Raw genomic sequence first — 23,274 nt, 5'->3', positions numbered from 1 at the left:
GCTGATTGCCGTTTTCTGTATTTCCCTAAAACGCACTGTTCAGACCTGTATGTCTTTACAACGTTATTTGAAGTATGAACATGATAGTGGCTACTTGCCTGCTTTGTGGGGATGGTATTCTAAAAATATACTTACTACAAAGTATGCAAGATTTACATTTAAGTGGACACATAAAATACACATATTTCAGTATATGGAAGGGTTTTTTAAAGTACTTTGGGGAACACTTGGAATGGGGAATAATCTGTCACCAGTAGAAGAGGATGCAAGAAAGCCATAATTGAGAATAAACCATTTTCCAAAAGCAAGAATAGGGTTTTAGTAAATGTGTTGTAGAGAAAATGCAGAGAAACAGGACAAGAGAAGGATGTTGGAAATAACCAGGGTATGAAGGTAACAAGACAAGAAAAATTGTAGCATGAAAACATAAAAGAGCTATTTAAATGGACAGATGAAAAGAGAAACAAATAGAGTGGGTGAGATGAGAATGTAATTATAAGGCATGGTGGAAAAAATGAGGTTATTTCAGTCCAAGCATGAAAAGAAAATAAAGTGGATGGCCAAAAATAGATATGTATGAAAGTCAGCAAAAAAAGGAAGCGTGCACTATAACCCCAGTAGGAATGATGAAGCATCTTTCAGACCTAACACAAGTGAAAACAAAGAGGAATGAGCAGTGCCTATAGGAGGCAGAGGGAGGAGTTACTGCATCAGTGAGAAGAGGCGCAGGAAGCCAGAGTTCATTTCTTCTCAGTCTCTTTGATTCAGGGTATTTTAATTTATTAGTGCTTCTTTTGAGGTGCAATAGATGAAATTATGAAGCGTATCATTAAAGCATTTGTGCTTACCCAGATTCTTTCAGAAAATCTGCACTGGGCACTGTGAGCAAGTGGATAGCCTTAGGGTGTAATCCCATTAACTGCTTGTAGAGTGGCAGAGTAATTATGGTAATCCCCATTGCCTGTGTTGGAGCTTTTATGAGACCACCTGCAGGTCATTCCTTCTGACCTAAAAAGACCCATTTTAAGCATTGTGCTGTAAAACATTAGATGACTGTACTGAACAGCAGCATTAGGGGCTAATGAATAAATATGCTTTCTTATTGATGGCATGTAATTAAGAAATGGTATTTCCTAATTTTTAGCAGGTTTTCTGCAATATCAGTTAGCAGACTTCAAAGATAACAGGTTGAGTTCAGTGCAGCTATATATTTTTTAATCCATTACTATCCATAAATCATGAAGAATGTATATATGCCCACACTACATGTTTAGTATAATTGTGAATTGCTGATGGCTTAATAATAGTATGTGTAAAAACATTGGTGTGATTACTCCCCCCTCTTTGTTACAAGCAATGAATTTAATTCTCTTTTCGTTTACACTTGTGTAACTAAACTGCCTTACGAGGAATTTCTTTAGAATTATGTTGTTGAAATGACAGGAGAGTCAAATGGCACATTCGTAAGTTGAAGAGGATCTGTTCTTCACATTTATCATGCTGTATTTCATTTTGGTTACTGAACCTGTAACTCAAGTTGCAAAAAGTTTTACTCTGGCATAGGGCTTTTTTCAAAACATACTTGCTTTTAAGTCGAGATGTTTGCGCAGTAGAGTGGGTTAGAACTCTTGTACAGCATTCATTCCACTTCACTGTAGACAAAGTTTCACTAAACAGGAACTTACTCTAAGTAGATTCCAATTATGTTTGGAAAGATCTTTCAGCTTTGTAGTGCTGTTGTGGCCTGATGGTGTGTGGCACTGGAGACAAGGTACCAAAACTCTTGAAAAGAACAGAAGGGCTGCTATTTTAAGGTGCTGCAAATCAAACCTACAATCACAAAGGAATAGGAATGAGATCTTGAAAATGAAAGACATGTAAGAAACTGCCAGGTGTTCTTACTCTGTTCTTTTTTTTTGTCTTCTTTTTTCACCTGAGTGAGCATGTTTCAGCAGTATGGAGGGGGAAAATTGCAATTAAAGAGCTGTCTGTTCTATTATTAAATAAGAGTAAACATGAATATTGTCTAGTTAATGAGAAAAAGCTTGTCAGTGAACAATTAGTCTGGCCTTAAAGTGGAGGGGGGAGAGAAAGAGTTTTAGTTGAAAACTTGTTTGTGGTAACTTAGATGCCTTTTAGAGGATGGTGTAATAAAGTATTGATTGTTCTATTTAAATAAATCCTGAAGGGGAGGTTTTCAATTTACCTGAGTGTTTGTTCTGATAAGAAAGGCTGAAAAGACAAATGCCTTGTCATTGTCTGTGCTCAAACGGCACGATATCCTCATCTAAGTTTGTCAGAGAATTGGATTGAAATGTCACTTTATCTAATGGGAGGCATGAAATTGGCCTTGTCAGATAACCCACTTACTGTAAAAAACATCAGCTCGTATCTAATAGATGACATAAAAGTAATCAAACATTGAGCAAAAGGAAAATAGTTGGGTGGAATTGATTAAATGCATTTGGTTGAGTAAATTAGAGTTCTACATACATTCCCTAAGTTGAAGTTTCTAATAGCGGGCAGATCCAACACAGATTAGATTTAGGAGAACAGAATGAGCCTGTCTAGCAGACATCAGATTATTATAGAGTTCAGACTGCTTATTGAGTTCAAACAAGGTAAACCTAGGTGTCAAATTGGTTAAAAGGAGTTTGGCTAGGTTTTTAAGCAAGGGCATAGAAAGGTAGCCATCTGTAATGCTGGCAGCTTAAATGTCTGCATTTTCCAAATGGAAAAATTTTTTAACACTGGGAAAAGACCCAAACCTCTTCAGGACCTCAAGAGCAAAGAATTTATTCTGGAGGACAAAGCCATTTTGACATCAAGACATAGTAAGAAAATATCAACAATTACTTATCTGTGGTATCAATTGTTCTCATACATTAAATATACACAGATACTTGGCATCTGATTTTGCTCTCCAACTAACCTTTCATGCTGGATCCATCACTGTCTGTACCCTTTTTTTACCAGCAGTGCTGACATTAGAACTTATTTTTATTGTTCCCTAAAAATTCCTATAATGAAGTCCAGTTTCATATGCTCATTTTGTGGCAGCCTGACTGGAGACTTGTATTTTTCAGTGTAGGTGTGTGCCTCAGCCTGAAGGTGTTGAGAAAACCTCCAACTAGAAGACCTGATAGAGTTCATCCATCTTAGTGAACTTGCCATAGGAAAGTGCTGAAGGCTCTGGACTTTGAAGCAGTAATATTTTTTCAAGAGGGTAGTAGTTATGTAAAAAATGCGATTTTTCTTTTCCCGTGAAAATCTGTTCTCAAACACGGTTAACAAACTACTAAATAAAACCCAGCAAGACCCTGGGACTTATTTGAGATCATCTTTCAAATTCCCCTGAAATTCTAAATACAGTGTATGGAATTTAATTGCAAGCAGGGATCTCAGCTGCTCTGGGGCAGGGTGGATCCAGGTGCAGGGATCAGGAACCATGAGCTTACCATTTGTGTGCTTTTAGTGTACAGTCCTCCATCTTGCTGAATCCTTGTACTTTGAGAGTAAAATGGTGATGGATTAACAATGAGGATAGTGAGGAGGGCAAGAACAAGAACCTGCATGAGAACCCCGATGAGGTTGTTCGTGCTGGGACTGAAAGGAAAGGCAAACTGGAGGTGTTCTGAAATGAGAGGGAAGGTAGGTGAAAATGGGGACCACACAAGTACTAAAAGCTGGGGAGAAGGACATGGGGATGCTGGTTTTGGCAGCTGGTTGAACCTGAGCGGGCACATGGTGACCAAGAACCCGAGCTGGCACATGGTGACCAAGAACTTGAGCTGGCATGTGGTGACCAAGAAGGCTGGTGGTGCCCTGGCCTCTATGTGGCCAGCAGGACCAGGGCAGTGATTGTCTCCCCGTACTTGGCACTGGTGAGGCCTCACCTTGAGCACTGTGTCCCCTTCTGCTCCCCTCACTACAGGAGAGACACTAAGGTGCTGGAGTGAGAATGGCAAGGACCTGGTGAAGAGTCTGAGAGTGGGTCAGGAGCAGCTGAGGGCAATGGAGGTGTTTAGCCTAGAGAAAAGGAGGTTTAGAGGGGACCTCATTGCTCTCTACAGCTGCCTGACAGGAGGTCGTAGCCAGGTGGGAGTCAGCCTCTTCTCCCAGGCAACAGGAGACAAGACAAGAGCTCAGACTCCAGCTTTGCCAGGGAGATTTGGATTGGACATAACTAAGGAAAAATATTCTTCGTGAAGCATTGGAAAGGGCTACCCAGGGAGGTAGCGGGGCCCCCGTCCCTGAAAATATTCACTTAGTGCCGTGGTTTGGTTGGCATCTTGGTGTTTGGTCAAAGGTCGCATTTCATTATCTTGGAGGTATTTTCCAACATGATTCTATGATTTTGTAGAGGGGAAGAAAGAGAGGAAGGTAAACATACCCACATTGATGCATTTGCAGAAAGTGAGGAAGTAGATTTTGTCATTTTTCAAGGTAGTGCTTCTGAGGCACAGAGAAGAATTGTCTGTTTTTATCTTTAACTCACTTAAATCTTAGAGATTTATATTATCTACAGTGATGCCTTTCCCCTCCCAATTAAAATTTGAAAATAACTGCAGAGTAAAAGATGTTAAGATGTTGTAGAAAATGTTTGGAAAATCTGTGTAATTTAAGAACAAAGCAGTTTAAATGAAGGAGTTGCAGTTTCAAGTGTGTTTTCAATTTATAAAAAGTGCATAAGAATAAATAGTTTACATTCATGTATGGCTACATTTGTTTTTTATTATCTGTGTAAGAGAAGGGCTTCTCCTTATCATAAAGTCTGTCTTTTCCTCATATTCAAGTGATCCATTTATGTAGAGTCACATGAAAACACCTGCTTAAAGCTTTCTATCACCTGCAGACCTTTGGCTTTGTAAGGTAGCCATGATATCCTTTCTCCAAGGGATTGCTCCCATTGTCATTTGTCAGAGAATTCAAGAGGAGGTTTGAAGTCTAAAAGGCATAAAATTTGAAGTCTGGATCCACTTACCTTTTTTTCTTCAGTTAATATTCTATGTTCAAAATATTCACAGTACTGAATAAATTTGGCCATGTGCTTCAGGAGGAGATATGCAGGGAAGAGCTCCTCTTCAAGATAAGTCATTGTACCATATAGCTACTGCTACAAATTTGTTTCTGCTGTCAGTTGAAAGTCCTTCCTTGAACATACACAGCCCTGAAATATCAAGTCTATTGTACTGTTTCATGAAGGTATTAATTTGCATGCTATTTAATTGAGACTACTCCAGTGGCTGCCAGTAAAACTGCTTTTAGTGAAGGACAGTAGCGCTGCACTGTGGTACCTACCTAAGTGATTCAAACTCTTCGGCATTTTAAAAATATTAAATCATTCTGTCAAAAGAAAAAATAAATAAGACACAAGAATACATTTCAGACTTCAGTCTTAAAATCAGTTAATTATGTTTGGATATATAGTGTTTGTATTAGAAGATCTACTTAATTGACTCTTGTGTTTTTAACCAGTCACTTAATATGAGCATCATATGTGTAATGAAGGCTTGATTTTAGGTAGTCTCAATCTCTGGTAAGAAAGTAACTTTCGGTCTTAAACCATGTTAATAGTATGAAATTGCAGTATATGCAGGCTTTGCTGAAATAGTGTGACTTGAATTAACCTTTTCATTGTGGTCCCAGAGAATTGAAAAGCATGCCCTGAGGTATAAAAGGACAATAAAATACTATCTGTTTCAAGTACTTGTAATATTTGGAATGAATTGGTGTAACTACTAACCTTAGTGACCTAACTCCTGAGTTTGCATTTTGAATGGCACTTCAACAGCCTTTAGTAGCATTTGAAACTTGAAAGTAATTAACTGTTCTTTCAGCATGGCTAAGTAAATGCCTTAGGATGCTTTATAAAAGTTACATTTCACGTTTTGGTTCACAAAACAGCCTAATGATTTAAATTGATGCTAAATCATTTTGAGTTAAGTCAGAACTGTTTCCAGACATACTATCACTGCATGAAGCCATAGTTTACATACTTTAGGAAGAATAGTTTCAATCAAACAACAGTATATTTCTAACTCAGCAATGACATCTGTTTGCCATATATTGCTATTGACATTAAACAATGCTTTCACTGCTGATTTGAAAATCTAAACAATATTCTTTACATCCTGGAATCTGCCACAATATTTTAATAGCTATTTTTATGTCAATTCCAATTAGTAATGCTTAATAGATATCTTTGGAGATGTTCTGGTTTGTTGCCCTTTGTATTGTGTTCTTCAGGATAGTAACACTTAGGGTTTTTTAAGATGAAAACACACAGTGATGATGCCTGTGTTTGCTGGTTTGTGGTGTTTTATTTCATCAATTGCTAACAGATTGCACAGATCGAAGCTTGCATGCAAGTGTACCTTGCTAATTAGAAACACCATCTATCTGAGACACAGCTAATCTTCAGTGTACTGAGTGTTCTGAGTTACTCTTTCTATAAATGAAAAAGGTAGTATACTGTAAAATTACATGTTTGTTAAAATAGCAAGTCTGCTATTTCTCAAGAAATGCTTCCCAGAGATCCTTTCTCCCTTTTGCTTCATTCTTTTATTTTCTTTGCTTTAACTGTGACTTTGAAGAGCATGACAAAACTATGAAATAGATAAATTCAGCTTCTTGTCTGTTTGACTACCTGTATCTCAACACAGAGTGAAATGGTTAGCAGAAGAGGCTAAGTCTGAATGTAAAGCTTAGGGAAGACAGATGTCCTTTGTTCATTGCATATTCTGTGTAGCCTTAAGAAGGTGGCAGTGTTTGCTGATTGATATGTTAAGAATAGAAAAGAATATTGGATCAAATAGTGCCTTATTACAGTGGCTTGATTTCATTCTACTTGAGTATGTTTAACCAACAGGAAGGTGAATTTTTTGCAGAAATGATGCATGAAATAGCAGAGTAATTTAACCAATAGGGTAAAAAAAATGTTATTTACCTTTAAAAAAGATGATGTCTGCAAATTATTTCTGCAGTCTAATTTAAAATAAGATGTCCATCAAATATTAAAGTGGATTTAAAACTTTGGTTGGGTTTGAAATATTCAGAATGCAAACTATCGGGATATCACACGCATGCTTGCTCTGTGATTCAGAATACCATTTCCGTGTGGCAGTTAGTGAAAATAGCCATTACATGAAGTAGAAACAGACCTCTAGTAAAAACTCAAATCGTCCAGCTTTCATTTAGAAGATTCTTGATAATAACCAAAGTATAAAATTGAAAAATTACTGTACTTACTCTGCTTACACAGAAGTGAAAATATGAAGGCTGACTAGTTAAGTATATGGAAAATAATTAATAAAAAATATATTTTGTTTTTGTGCAGAAATTCCTATTCTCATTATGTGTAAGGATAGGCTACAACATGAATGGTATCTTGAAAATATTAGTTTTGAGTAGGGTTAATATTAATATCAAGAACAAACTGTATTTGTATGAGAAAACCTGAGATTATCTTCCTTTTTAAATTGGGAGTTGCCATGGAATGTTGAGTGAATAGAATTCCATTTGCACCTGATTTGGAGTTACGAGGTTTAAACCAAAAGCTACAGGTTAGAATCTCCAACTGCATAAGCAAAAGAATCTGAATATTGCAGTGTAATGGAAATAAGTCTGTGGTGGTGATTTCTTCATATCCATGTTTTTATGCAGTCTTCAATTCTAATGTAGTACAAAACCTGTTTCTTATTTGAATGCTTTAGAAGTAGAAAAAATTGAAGTGTAATCATGGCTAATCATACCATACTGTTTTTCAGAGCCACCAGTTCCCATCGCTCCACCTCAGCTGTCCTCAGTTGGTGCAACTTACCTCTGGATACAGCTGAATGCCAATTCCATCAATGGGGATGGACCCATTATCCAAAGAGAAGTTGAGTATCGAACTTCAAGTGGAAGCTGGTATGACATACAACCCGTGGACTCCACAAGCTATAAGATTGGGCACCTGGATCCTGATACAGAATATGAAATCAGTGTGTTGCTTACAAGACCAGGTGAAGGAGGAACAGGATCTCCTGGCCCAGCTCTCAAAACAAGAACAAAGTGTGCTGGTGAGTACCTCAAGGTGACAGGAAAGTTGTAAGCATGTTTCTAGGGCTGAAGACAGAAGTTAATTCACTGGCAGTTTTTACTGTCTGTCTTAAACCAGCAGGTTGCAGGAATTAAGACTGAATGGTTTTAAGTATAACATATTAGCATTTTCCAGCTACAGTGACCTTGAAAGCAACCTTCTGTGCCACTGTAGACTGCAGATGAAATAATGACTGTGCATGCCTTTTTTTTCAATGTCAGTTGTATCAAACTTGTAGATAAAGTGAAAAGAGATCCTGAGTAACAGCAAAAGCATTCACTGTTGAGTCTCAATTAGCAGATGAGGTTTAGCAAAGGACTGCTTTCTTGAGTGACTGACAGCATGTCTCTTTACTAAATGAGAGAGTGCAATTTCTGGTGTGTTGTAGCAATCTTGGCTCCTGTTTTGAATGTTATAATTAATAGAGCTGACCTCTGATTGTAATAACATACAAAGTTCACCTATTATATAGAAGCAATTGTAGAATAATTTTCAGTAGGACTGGCAGTGATATTAGTTTGGGATTTAGCTGCTCAGAAAATAATAGAGGGTACTGTGACCTGGATTTTCTTTGGTCATGACTATTTTCCCCCAATATTTTGAATCATCTCTTGGCTGCTGTAAAGCTGGTGGAAGATAGGCAGGAGTGTAGCTAGAGAAAATTGGAGTAAAAAGTGGTATTTGCTCATTGTTCCTAGTCTTTTAAGGAATTCCCTAGTCTTACTTGCCTTTTTAACACAAAAATTGTGTACTTCAACAGAAATAATATGTTTTCATTGCATATGCTTTTTTAAAGTTACCTGGCCACCTGTCAGTGAGTACATGTCATTTCAGTTGAATTGAACTGGTGTGATGTCAAACACAAAATGAAATATGGTTGTTGTCAGAATCCCACATTTATGCAAACTGAAGATGCAAACTTATGCAAGTACTAATTAATTTATGTTATTTTTGGTATTTTTTCTTCCTCTCATAACTGGAAAGAAGGAGTTAATGAAAAGTACCAGAAAGCAGTGCAGCTAAATTATAGTAATAGTTTAGAATTTTGTATTTCTAAGATTTTCTCTACTAAGCTAACTTCAGCTTAGTCAAAAGTGGAGCATACAAATGAAGTCTAGCTCCCTTCAGGAGGGTTTCTGGGTCACTGTGCCCTTCATAATAACGTAAATGTCTGTCTGGACAAGGTAAGTACATATTTAATACACAATAATTTCAGTTATTTTAACATTAAACAGTTTTTCTAAAAGTTTTTTCATCTGCTTGTATGATCACGTAATGCAGTACTTGGTGCTGTGTGAGTCTGTCCTGTAGGATTGTGCTGTGTTACCATCCTTGGATTAGTCACAGATCCAATGTGCAGTGCCAAACAGGCTGCTGTTAAGGAAATTTAACTCCACCTCAGCCAGACTTAGTAGAGAGTGATATCCATTATTTTAGTTATATTTAAGAATATCATATGCTTTCTGTTTTCTCAGTGTTCTCAGTTACATACTGTTGAGTATTAAAACAGGTATTCAGTTTCATAAACCAGTGTGTACTGGAAGTGTTTTATTACCTGGTAGTGTCTTGTAATACATCAGAATTATTTGTGTTTTCATTAAGCTAAACAGTAACCTTCTTAAATTAGAAGCAGGAAGTTAAATGAGTGAAAAATGTAAATTGAATGATGATATTAAATCTGTCTCTACAAATTGGCTTTTTTTTATAGCAGAAGACCCTGCTTTGAAGGTGTAGTGGTTATTGGTTAACTGTTAGCAAGTGACATGCTAATAACTGGCCCAAGGGTTTAAAAAGAGATGCTGATAAACTAATGACGGTATAATTAAGCTGGGTAGGAGTAAAATAATGCCAGTCTCCAAAGCATACCATAGAATTAATAAAACAGGAGTCTTTAAGAGAAGAATCATTGCACCTTTTTAATTACTGTGATAATTGCATGCTGCTTGCCTGTTCCCTAGGGGAGGATAGTGAACCACTTGGAGACTTGAAGCAGTATGCTAGGCATTCAATAATCTTAATAGTTCTCCAAAGCATTTGAAATATGTTTTCATTTTAGCAAAATGAGATTTCAGAGGCTTGTAATAGACAAGTCTTATCTGTAACTTTATGAAATAAAAGCATCTATAATTAGAATGCAAAGAAAAAAAATCTCTCCAGACTTGGTTGCATCACACTTACTGGAGCAGTTGCCACTTCAGAAATTGCTTTGTTTCCTTTTGATGAAATATAATGTAAGTGCTCTTCAGTGTAATTCTCAGAAAGCCAGAGAATTACATTGAGGTCTGGATTAGATTTAACCTAGAATGTGAACAGGTTTGAAGGAGTTTAATGGATTTTGGCCATGGTAAACCACATTTGAGTCAGACTCAGAAAGAAGGGGTTTTCTCATTTAAAGGTATGAAGTGGAGGCCTTCCCAGATTGTCTGGAATTTAAACCACCTGTTCCTATGCTGAAATCTCCCCACATCCATCTCATGTGGTGTTGTGAACCTAGAGTACAGAATGCCAGGGATGGGGCATCCACAACTTCTCTGCGCAACCTGTTCTGACTGCCTCACCACCCTCACAGTGAAGAATTTCTTCCTAATATCTGATCTAAACCTACTCCCAGTTTGAAGCTCTTCCCATGTCCTATCACTATTGTTCCTGATGAGACCCAGTCTGACCCAAAACCAGTGGAACTGTCCACAGTAAAACTAAAGTAGATATGTTGAAGGATTAGTAAAGATAGACTGTGTTTTGTAGTTTCTTCTTATCCATATCAGTATTTCTGTGGGTAGATTTATTTATTTCGGGGCTTTCCAGCATTCTTTGTATTTGACGTTCATTGCATGATACAAATCTTGTTCTGGTCTGTGTCTGTGCATTCTGATGGTGAAACAGTGCCCCAGTTAAAACACACCTGAATAATGCAGAACTGCTAAATGAGCTCCTGCAAATTTATTTTTTTTCTTTGCTATGGCCCCTCTATTAGGAGCCTTTATTTCTAATTTATGTTGTTCCTTGAATCTGCTGGTGAACAGATACATCTTAAAGACAGCTACCTTAGGAAGAAAGTTAAAATAAAATCCTCCCTCCTGCTAAAGAAGGGGATTGTTAAGGCCCCCTAGGGAAAGTTGTTTTCTTTTTCTCATATTTTTTTTTCACTGTGACATTTGGCATAATTTCTGAAAACTAGCATATTTTCCCTTACTGAACCAGAAAACTCTATTGTAATTTAGGAAAATTGAAAAAAAAAAAACTCATAAGAAGATTCTTTTATATCTCCAAACTGTGGAGTTTTTTTAACAGTCAGATCTCTACTTCTTTGTGCTAAGACACAATTACTGCCCTGGAGTATTTGCAAAAACAATCCCTGTCAATTTAACCAATAATTTTCATACAATGAAGTAACAGGAATGTTTTAATTAACATAGTTGATTTTGCTGTCTCTTCTATCCCTGTCACCTGAGCCTGTCAGGAGGAAAGATGTTACTCCCAGTACAACTGAGCTCTTGAAACACTGCTGCAGGTTTGTTGTAAAATGTCTGGTACTCCTAGAAGGCTTGTTACAATCTGGAATAACAGAGCAGAGGAACTCTTTAAATCCTCTCTCTTGAAAAAGAATAATCTTTGTTTTTCTCAGTTTGCTCATTCCTTTGCATTCAGCTGGTTATTCTTCCAAGGTGTCAAAATTATTTCGCCTGTTCTGTGCTGCCTGCTGACATCCACTGGCGTTGTGAAAAAAAATCTGTGTGTCAGAATAAACTGGTGGAAGTCTATCTTACCAGTCGTTCAACATGAGTATCCTCTTCCCTCTGATCAATTCAGACCTGCATCAAGTTGCACAAGGCAGAGGTATCTCTGGGCAGATGGCACAGGCCCGGAACTGTCTTGAACCCTGAATTTAAATTTAGTGTGCTCAGGTATGCTGGACAGTACTCAGTGCCACCACTTTTGTTCTGCCCTATGACATGGAGCACTGTCCAGGTCTTCAGCATGGACAAGTCTGTATCTTCTTGTGTACAACATTCTGAATAATAAGTCAGTTTTGCAGTTGGTTTTCCCTGTTTTCCACCCTTCCACCTTCTTTCATTATTAATTCTCTTGTTAGTCTCTCCCTTTGTCAGTGTCCATGCCCTAGTCTTTCTTGAAACTCAGTGGTGCTTACTGCTGATTTCCATGCCCTTCCCCATTCTGTATCACTATTAGGAAAGATGACTTCCTTCCTAAGAACTTCTCTAGGTTGAAATGGCAGCTGCCTTTCTCTGTCCTTCAAGACTGCAATCTCTTGACCTTTTTGTCTCAAGAAAAGAGGAAGGATCTTAGTGTCACTGAGTATTAAGTTATTCCTCCTCGTTGCTATACCATGGGAAGCTGCCTGTGAAGAGATTCAGGGTTTTTCAGGCATATAACAAAGTCTTAACAGTGCTTAGTTTTGTGATCATAGGAAAATGTCGACTTGAAGCCATACTGCAGGTTTTTTTTCCACGTCTCTTAGCAATTTTCTTCAGAAGTTTTAACCAAGGTTTTTGCAGCTGTGTTGTATTAGAGCTGGACCTCAGGTCAGAGACATCTGAACCCTGAGGAGTAGGGTGCAGATATTGCACCATTTTATTTTCCATGGAAAAGTTCCATGATATTTCTAAAGTCTCTATTCCTAACCTGAAACTGTAAAAACTTTAGTAGAAAGTTGCATTGATTTATCAGAACTTGAAGTCCACAGAGAACTTACATTTTATTTATGGTTTTATTATGAAAGTGAGATCCTACTGTATTGTCCTTTTTTCTAAAGCCTTTCTTCTACAAGCTGTCTCATATGAGGTCTCTTTCTCCTCCTAAGGGTAAAAGGTAGTTTTGGATTTTCTGCACTGTAGGAGGTGAATTGTAGCTATCAGATGTGCAGGAGGTAAACTGAAACATTTCAGTAGACTTTCAAGAAAATACTGTGTAGTGAGATCTATGTCCATATGTCTGTATCACTGGTCACTTACTTCTGATAGGGAAACAAAACAGAAATGCATCTTCTTGGAAGGGGCCCTTCAGAAAACACAAATGGTTTTCAGCACTGACTAATGTATTAAAGCTCTTCTTTGACAGCCACTTGTCTGGAATCAAGGTGCCCAAGGTGCTACTTCTGAGATGACTTCTCTGATGCTGTGCTACAGAACAGCTTCCCCTTGTGTTATCAAGAATCTTGGGTTGGGAAGAACCCAGATAATCCATATTCCTCCCATACAAAAATCTCTTTAAATCTAGTTCTCTTCCTCCTTATCTTATAGTCTAGAATTTCCTCTAGGAGTCCTTTAAGTTCCTGGGGGGGGGAGGGAAAAACACCAAACAAAAAACTACAGTCTGGATAGTCTCACCATAAACCCTGGGAAGATGGTGGAACATCTTGGAACCATACCTGGAAACCATTTTTAGGAACACAAGAGACAAAAACATGATCAAGAGTAGTCATAGATTCACAGAGGGGAAGTCATACTTGATAAACCCGAACTCCTTCTGTGGTGAAATGATTTTGTAAATGAGTAAAGAGCACTGGCGATACGCAAAGGTTACCTGGACAAGATGCTGTAGTTGACACTGGTGGAGCAAGGGTGGTGTACAGTGAGGGTTGGACCAGATGGACCAGACCCTTCCTACCTCAGCTACTCTGTGATTCCAAGTTTCTGTCAAAATCCTGGAAGAGAAGCTGTCACCATGGTGTTTGTTACATTCCCCTAGACTCTGCTTTAGTAAACAGACCATGATCTTTCCCTGTATTCCCCTACATTCCCATGTATTCCTGTCCTAGTCTGAAGCTGTATAAAGATTGAGATGCAGTGTGATGGAAAGACTTCATCACAGACAAAAGTTGAAGTTATACTGCATTGTTCTGGATGCCTCTCTACATTTGCTGTTGCCAGTGATGGCAAAACCAGTGATGGCAAAGCCAGTGATGGCAAAATTTTCTTTTAGGAAATAAACACCATCAGAGTATCTGCCCCTCATCTCAAATGTGTCTTTCCTTTGCAAGAGAAATCACAGGTTGGTTCTCCAGTCAGTGAATTTTCAGCTCATGAACACAAAAATTCTAATATTGGCAACCAAGAGAACTGGCGTTATTTAGAAATTACTAATACCTCCACTTTTGTGTCTACGTTGGTTTCTAAATAAATAGGTTTTGTTTAGATAAAGCATCCAGAGATGTCACTTGAGAAACAGAACATTTTCACTCCCATGATTTTCATCATTTTCACATCAATTTCACATGGAGGAGAGGGGGAAAAAAGAGGACAGGAAAACTGCTGCAAGTATGTAGGTCTGTTGGCTCTTTCTGACAGGTGTGCTGAAGGTATGAAATTAATATAGACAGAGTCTAGTGTTGGTCAGGACACAGAGCATGATACCTGACTCTCAGATCAGTTTGTTTTGAGAAGTTTTGCATTAGACTAAGGAAAAACATTTGGGATTCTTTCCTGACAGTTACAGCTAGGTTAATATACAGCTGGAAACAGAGGGTATGTGAAAATAACTGCCATGTCTTGGTTGTGTGAGAAGCAATCATATAAATGGTGACTTATTTTTTCACTTTAACAGATTCCCATTTCAAAACATTTGCAGAGGAAGAAATTAACCTGCTCTTTGAGACAAATGAACCTTCACTTACTTAGAGCAAACCTGAGGGGCAAAATTATTAATTTCACATCTGCCAGGTGGAGGCAATGTGAATGAAACACAATGACCCTTAAGGAAAAGTAGATAATATGATTTCTCCTGTGACATATCTTCATCTCCAGTCTTTGTTGCAGTCTCTTATTAGTTACAAGGATAGGCTCAAAACCACTGAAATAATTATTGTACCCAACTTCAATTCAGGAAGAAGTGCTTGTTATGGAGTGAGAAAAACCCAGCAAGCTGGGATTGTACTGGTTATAAATAAAAGACTGCCATGTGGGCATCTTTAATGAAAGTGGTAAATAATAAATACTTGTAAATAGTTGTAAAAAATACTGTGTTTACAGGGTGTTCCTTAGTATTACTCTGTTCTGAACAAATGAAATACAAGCTGTTTCATAGATGCTTTGAATCTCGCTTCTCAGAAGTATATTATTACTGCAGATTTAAATTAATGCATTGGTACTTGGTTATTAAAAATAATTAAACATAACAGGAAAGGACCTTCTCTGTATTTCCAGTGAAATTTCATGGATGCCTTGACATTTATCCTTACCAACTTTATGCCAAGCACTTTCTCCCCTCTTTTGAGGCCCATTTTTACATTCAGCTTTTCCAGTTCTCACATACAGTTACGCCATACTGTCTTCCACTCATAGGCAAATTTAATTTTTAATGATGTTAATTGTTTGGCAAATGAAACAGGAAAGTATGGCTTTTCCTCTGACTTGGTCTTATCCAAAACCAAAGCAAAATCTTTTATAGATTTGAAGTGACCAGTGTGTATTTACTGCAGTTTGTTTCTAAAAGAATAACTGACTGTATGGGCCAAAGAGTGTGTATGTATATATACAGACACACACATATATCCCCATCTCTCTTTTCTTCATATATACATGTGAATGTATCAACCCTATGGCCAAAGAGAATTTAGGCCCTAAAGGGCAGGTTTCTTGCTTAAAAGAAATATACAGTTGTGTGAACTTCTAAGCCAAGTCTAAAAACTCCTTTTGTTTTAGGAGTCAGGAAAATAGGATGTACCATAGACATCTATGATGCTAAATATCACCACCTTGTGAGGGTAATCCCATTTTCCCTTATGACAGACCTGCATGGCAGGAGGGAGCACCCAATTAACAACAACTCTCTTGTCAAATGGAGTATTTGATGTTAGAGTTCTGGTTGTTTGCCCTGAGCCTCCTGAACGGCGGCACTAGTTTGGCTCTCTCATCTTCTGGAATTAAATTCTGGCAGTACTGTGTCAAATCAGTTTAAATTTTAAGCAAGTTATTTGGATGAAATTTACCAGTGGTTTTAAAGGGTGTTAAAACATGGAAATGGGTGAACAGACAGGCATGCTCCTTAGTTTTAATATTTTAAGGCTTATTGTTTTGTTTGAGACTTAGACCATGTGCTGTCTTGCCCAGCAGCTTTGGCAAGCTTGAAAAGCACATAACTGCACAATTCTATTGAAGTATGTATGAAACATCCAGGAATTATTTAGAAACACAGAGATGCTTTAGTTTTTAAACCTTTTAGTAGTTTGAGGTTTTTTTTTCAAATTAAAAAAACATAATTATCAAAGGTTTTTAGAAAGAATGGTGTATTAATTTTACTTCAAAGGAAAATGAACAACTACACTACTCAGGTGCTTCTAGGTTTTTTCAGTGCTTGGGAAGCACTTTGTCTTCGCAAACCTGTTTGTTTTGCAAATGTAGTCTTTTTCAGAATTCATTCCAATCTCCTAAAGGTTCCCAGGAAGAAAAGCTGGTGCTGAGTTCTGGCTTTTCTGGTAATACCTTTTTCTATAAAGTTCAATTGGTCTCGAGACTGTAGGCTATGTGTCAAGTTTGAGACCTGAAATCTCACGGATCCTGATGAAAAGATATCCTGATTTTGGAGGAACAAAATGCTCTGTCTTCAGAGTACTAGACTGTTGCAAATAGGTCTACAGAATTACCTAAATAGGTAATTCTGTCCTACAATCCAAGGATCTCTCATGGTGAGCATTTGTGCATGACATTTCTGTTTACAACAAAAACAAAGTTGAGATAGCTCACAAAGCACTAGACCTCAGCTTCTATAGCTGTAATAAAAGAGGGGTTTTTTTGATGATCCATCTAATTGTTGTTGAGTGTTGTGTTCAGGAGGAGAGGGGCATCCCCATGGAGCTGGGATTCTTCCAGACTCTTGAGAGGCCAGAAAAATGTAAGTGAGGAAAGATACTCTGTATTCTTTTTTTTCCTACTGTGTGTCTATATGGCTAAGTGAATTCTGGCCCAGGAAAAGAACCATTTTACTGGGAAGCATTCAGCAAGGAAATGCCAACCTAAATCTCTAAGAAAAAGAAAGAAATAAAATTGGGAAAGGCCTTGCTTAGCATTTTCATGAGGTGCTGAGTTAAAGGACAAATAGTGGAGATTAAAATCAAATTGCCAGTAAAGATAATGATTTACGGCTCTTGCATTTCAGTATGCCCAGCTATCTCAAATACTTTCAACAACTTTGTTTTCAAATTTATACTTTTGATGTCTGCATTTAGGTGTCTTATAATTTATACCATTATTTGAGCACACTTGTTGTTATTTAAAATATATTAACAACTATCTTTGGATCTAGTTCATGCTTACTCATTCCATTAAATTTGATCCACTTCCTGGAAGGAGAAAGAAGGGCTTTCTTTTGGGAAAGGGAGAGTTCAGTTTCATTTGTTAGTTCATTAGTTGGTACTTTCGAAAAACTCTCTGAAGGTATTTTGGTGCCAAAGTTTTGCAGTAGAAAATCATGTTTATAGTGGACTGTTATCTTTTAGAATTATCATATGGAAAATGCATGTGAAGCAAAAAGGTAATAAGTGTTTACTCTTGACGTGCAGAAGTGCCTTTTCATTTCTAAAAATTTATGTTCTTTGGGAACAAAAATCAGATTGTCTGTCAGTTGCTATTTGTTTTGACTATTTCTGCAGATGTTTTGTTGGCAATTAGCTTAAAAAAATTTGAAAAAATTTTCTTAATTACTGTTGCATAGTGTTGAATTTGAGAGAATGAACCAATGTGTAACTGGCATGTTTGTCCAAGTAAATGAAAAAAATAACTTTTAATGACCTGAGCATAATTATGGGTGACTTTGGAATGACGACTGGCAAAAGTTGTACTATAATTAAATTTCCATTATAAACGTTTCAGTTTTTTTGTCTGACATGCAGGGCTAGATTGTCAAGAGTATTCATTTATAAGAGGAAAAATTAGAGAGCTATAATTTATAATTCAGGGTAATCAATGAAAGCATTTCTTTTGTCAAAAAACCTTTCACTGAAAAACAGCATTGTATTGTTAGTTGTTTTAAAAAGAAACTAAAAATCCTTTTGTTACTTTTTTCACATACTGTAAAAGGAGATGAAAAATTCTGGTGGTTGAATCGTGCTGTAATTCACAGTAATATTGTGCAGATAGGGCTTCTCAGACTGTTTCTCTTTATTAACCTTTACTTTGTGTATGTCTGTATCTAAGATTGTTTATGAAGAAATATGATCTTTTAAAGGCCATCTTAGCAAGATCCTGTTTAGTCTTGAGCAGAGTTTTTTCTGATAGAAGTGACAGTGTATTCTCATTTTCAAACTGTCCAGTTATTGATTGAGATGGACCCTTTACTTTTCAGTACTGGAGTCTCAAAGAAAATGAATAAATACATGAGAAGGCTACTCCATTCATTCCTACATAATCTTTCAAAGGGAGCACCAGCAAAGATTAGTATTTAAAAAGTTAGGGTACCAAACTTGATACATCTAGATTTTTGCAGGCAAGAGCAGATCTCAGAATCACTCTCATTTAACAATTAGATATGTCATTCTTCTTCCATACACTCATTTGGTCTCTGCATTTACAGTAGCCTTTTATGTGCTTCAGTCATCATTGTTAATTAGGTACAGATCTAATTGCACTCTGATTCTTCTTAATATACTATCTGTTTGTTCTTTAAGTGAAATGTATATGCCATTCATCTCAAAATATGGTTGGACTCTTGACTGAGTCAAAATTACTTTCATCTTACCTATGAGACTGTTAAAACAATGAACTATTATTGCTCTGATAACATCACAGAACAGTTTGCCATGAATCTTCCAAAACTAATTTATTTCATTCTGGGTTACAGTGACACAATCTCTGCTAAGCAGTTAGTGTACAATATGGTACTGAGTTCCTAAAACAAGTGCCTTGAAAATAGTTTATTTTCAAACCGATAATTTTCAGAGACTGTCTACTAAAATTCAGCGTGATTGTTTACTGCTGTGTGTACTACCACTTTACTGTAAATCTCTCCAGTTACAGATCATTGCTTATGAAAGCAGTCAGTGTTAAAATCTTAAAAATCTGTCATGAAAGTGCTTTTCCGCATTTATTTTTATGCTCTGCAGTAGTTGCTTCCAGGTTGTTATTGCAAGCTGCTGAGACCAGTTTGTATGTCTTCTTTCTTTTCATGCAAACAACGGGTTTTAATCTTCACAACTAATTTATGCACCCCTTGTTCAAACTATACAATTTGCAATTAGATAACATCCTAGAGCTTTAGTCTGCATTTGGAGCTTTACAGATGCACAATGTTGCAGTGGATCAGATAAGAGGTTTTTTCTTTAAAATGGTTTGAGCTGTCTTCTGTTACTGAGAAGTTTTAAGTGGCATGGCCCTAGATGTCTTCTGTAACAACTGTAATCTAATTGCAGTTGATTTGACAAGTTGAATTGCTGAAGTGGCAGGACAAGTGTTCTGCCTTTTCCATGTCTTAATGATGCACAAAGAAGAAAAAAGTAACATTCAGAGAATTCTATAAATACAAGTAAATTCTAGACCCATCTAAACATTTAATTATTTCTTTATGGCAGCTAGCTTATTACTTTGATTAAAAATGGTTGCATCATTTCTGAGCAACTGATGGGAGCAAATCTTTATGAAGTTCTTAGATTGTATATAAATAATGACTTATTTTTTAGATTTACAACACATGCATCTAGGTTTATTTTTGTAAGCACAAGTAACCAATTCCTTTTTTTTTTTTTTTTCTCCACAAGATTATTTCTTGCCCTGAAGGGATGATGGTACACATAACAATGGATAAGTTAATTTTAAATTCATTTTAGCAAAGGCTGAACTATGTTTGCTAAAAGTTTCCATCATGATAAAAGAGGAAGAGTAGCCATTTCAGAATAAGCTTCTAGTAATTGGCAATGTTGCACAAACAGTTGGTAAGGGACTGGTGATAAAATGTTTGTGACAGCTGTGTGCACTGGTGTCTCTAGGCATATACTTGCTTGTGCTATTTCTCATGCAAAACATTAAATACGAGGTTAGCAAATGAATTCAGAAGTTACTTAGTTGCTTTTACATGCCTGGCTAAAAGGAAATGCATTGAGTTAAGTTTAAAGTAGTAGTAGTGACTATCTGATTTTTTTTCAGTATGAAATATTAAAGAATATATCCTATTCCGATACTGTTTTGAAAGAAACTGACAGTGATTTCATTTGTCTTCACTGATACAAAATTGTCCAGGTATTCAAATCACCATTTTGCATTGCTATAATAGAGGAACAGGGCACATGATGTAGAAAACAACAAAAAAAAATTGCCTGTTTTCAACGTTTCCACAATTACAAAAATTACTGGTTTTGTGTTTGGGATGGGGAAAAAAAAGGCTTCAGCGGTGTTGCAGTGATATTAGATATTAATATTACAAATGGAATCGCTTTTTCCAGTAAAAAACAGAAGTTGAGATGTGCAGCAACTCAAGAATGCACTAGAATGAAACAACATGTAGGAACATACAGAAGGTGTCATGGGTCAATAAGCCTTTACCTGTTCACAGATCAAAACTTGTAGAAACCTGGCATGCATTACAGATATTACAGATCCTAGCTCTTCATCCAGATAAAAGGCAAAAAGAGTGGCTTTCTGGGCTGGGTAGGGGAGCAGAAGTGAATGTGAAATCTGTCTATTTTTGAGGAAGGGAGAGGAGTAAGCTTATTTCAGATAGAAGCATTCTAGATGAGGTTCAGGAGACCTTGAGTCCTTTCCTTTTGCAAAAGTTTTTTGTTTGGTTGAAGCTCATTAATCCAGTCCAACCTGGTGCTGCATTTTTTGCTGATTTCCAGCATTTTAATTTGCTTATATCAGTCCTCATTCTCATTACATTCCTGTTTTATTCGTTATGTTTAGCACCAGTTTTTGGGTAGCATTTTATGTGTAAGCCACGTAACAAAATAGGTTATGTAAGCATAATCCTGAAAAGCACAGTTGATAAAGCAGTAATTGAAATAACACTAAATTTTGGTTCTCGCTACTAATGATCTATTGCTCAAAAAAAAATTCTGAGGCAAGTCTATGCTGTTTATCAGGGGTAATCATGGAAACAAAGAAACGTTTGTTTTTAAGGTACTAATAAGCAATCTTATTATGCTGTATAATTGTATTGCCATCATGCTGTTATTTCAGGTAATTTTATTTTGGCAGAATTAAATATCAGCCAGTAAAACTTGACTTAATTTTTTTTTCTCTGATCAAATTGGAAAAGGTTTTGTCAATATTTTCATAATAAACTTTCTGTTGATTTTGCCCTGCAGTTGCTATGAGTAATCTAAGGAAATGCTGTGGTTCCTTGCACAGCTTAGTGCCTATGGAAACAGTAAATACTACTCCTATAAATTTATTTTCTAATATTCAGCAGAAGTATAAGTTTCCAACTAAGAGCTGCCTCCAGCTTTTGCATAGGCTGTCAGGAATGGTGGTTGTGCTACTGAGTTTGTATCTTTGGTAACTTGTAGTCAGCATGGAAGGAGAGACGCTGTAAAAGGTTGATTGAAAGCAGGAGCCAAAGTGGTTTTGCTTATCTTTTAAAGGACTCCTTTATTTATTTCCTTTAAAGGACTCCTTTATTTATTTATTTTAAATTTGTCTTTTAAATTTTGATCTGTTTCTACTGATGGTAAAATGCTTCTAGAGAGACTAACCTACTGCATCTTTGCTAGTACCCACAAGTCTCTTTAGGGATAAAGATAAAGCATTTTAGGATGAAGGTAAGATCAGTTGCTCCTATCAAATATGTAAAAAGACCTGCCTGGGCTGTTGAACAGTTGTAGTCCTAATACCTATTGATGAAGGACAAAAATCAGTTGCTTTCCTAAAATAAGATCTAGTTTAAACACTCTCTTTCAGGACATTGTTGATTAAGTTCTGCGATATAATGCAGATGCTGCTTCGACTTTTTGAATCTGAGCAGAATGTGTTCTTATTCTAAATGGAGAAGACAAGTGTCTCCTTAATCTTCCAAACTGTATCCATTAATTTTAGATGGGCCATAGCCAAGGTCAAAGTATAACACACTGACTCGGCTCAATTTCAATAGCTTTTTCAAGGATGATACTATTTGTTCCGTCAACGGAGACAGAAGTTGCCCAAACGTCTAATATAAACAAGAGAATTTCCATACCAGATAAAAAGACCAAATTCTGAAGTCAATTGCCATGGATTTTATGCAGCTGATTTGAAATACTGTGAGAGGTGCCTAGGAATTGTGCTGCTTAATAATAAGCTCACAACAGTACAGTGTTACCAGCAGAGTTTCATGTTCTAGAGGAAAGTAAAAATAATTCTTTCATTTTGTCGGAAGGATTGGATTTGTTTGCATTCTATTTTTATTAATTCCTAATGGAAGAAGAGAGGTTTTCTGGAGGGTCTTTTTTCATCAGATTTCAGTTAGTAACAGAATCATAGAGGTTGAAAAAGAATGTCTTGTTAATTCCTCAGCCTAGCACTACATAGTCGCCCCTCAAGTGCCACAGCCACATGCTTCTCAAATGCTTCCAGAAATGGTGGTTCCACCACCTCCCTGAGCAACATATTCCAATGCCTCTTTCAGAGGCAGAAATATTTTTTTTTCTAGTATCTAGTCTAAACAATTCAGGGCCATTACCTCTCATCTTTTCACTTGAGACATGGCAGAAGAGAAGAATCTCCACCTCACTACACCCTCCATGCCGACAGTTGTACAGAGCAATAAGCTCACCCCTGAGCCTCCTTCTTATCCACACTAAACTCCTACAGCTCCTTCAGCTCTCTTGCCAGCCCAGTTGCTCTTATGTGGGCGTGCTCCAGCACCTCAATACCTTTCTTGCAGGGAGGGATCCAAAACTGAACGCAGGATTCCAGGTGTGGCCTCACCAGTGCTGAGTACAGGGAGACAATCACTGCCCTGGTCCTGCTGGCTTCACTGTTCCTGAGATGGTGTCAAATGCTTTATGGAAATCTAGGTAGACAGCACTCATAAGCATGTCACTTCTGCCATAAAAGCAAACAGGTTGGTGAAGCAAGACCTGCCTTTTCTAACCCCATGCTGGCTGGGCCCAGTTCTGTACTTGTCCTGTGGTGGCACTCTGGATGATCTGATCTGCCAAGGTCAGGCTGGGAGGCCTGTGCTCTGACCCTGCTTGTAGATGGGCATTTTCTGATTTCCAGTTAGCAGTGTGAAAAAGACTAAATTGTAATCCCAAAAATATATGTAAT

The 23,274-nt window shown here is 37.1% G+C and overlaps 1 protein-coding gene across 9 annotated transcripts in view; it reads left to right on the top strand.

Annotated features, from left to right (window-relative positions):
* PTPRM (protein tyrosine phosphatase receptor type M) overlaps positions 1–23,274 on the top strand; it is a 441,289-nt gene that overhangs the window by 165,431 nt on the left and 252,584 nt on the right. For all 9 annotated transcript variants that reach the window (XM_063166391.1, XM_063166383.1, XM_063166378.1 and 6 more), the window contains exon 7: positions 7,770–8,063. In XM_063166391.1, the coding sequence (XP_063022461.1) occupies positions 7,770–8,063 (294 nt within the window). The remainder of the gene's footprint in view (positions 1–7,769; positions 8,064–23,274) is intronic.

This window comes from Melospiza melodia, chromosome 1 (assembly GCF_035770615.1).
Source record: "Melospiza melodia melodia isolate bMelMel2 chromosome 1, bMelMel2.pri, whole genome shotgun sequence".
Lineage (NCBI taxonomy): Eukaryota > Metazoa > Chordata > Aves > Passeriformes > Passerellidae > Melospiza > Melospiza melodia.
The sequence above is the reverse complement of the archived record's forward strand: the minus strand, read 5'-3'. Positions and strand labels throughout refer to the sequence as shown.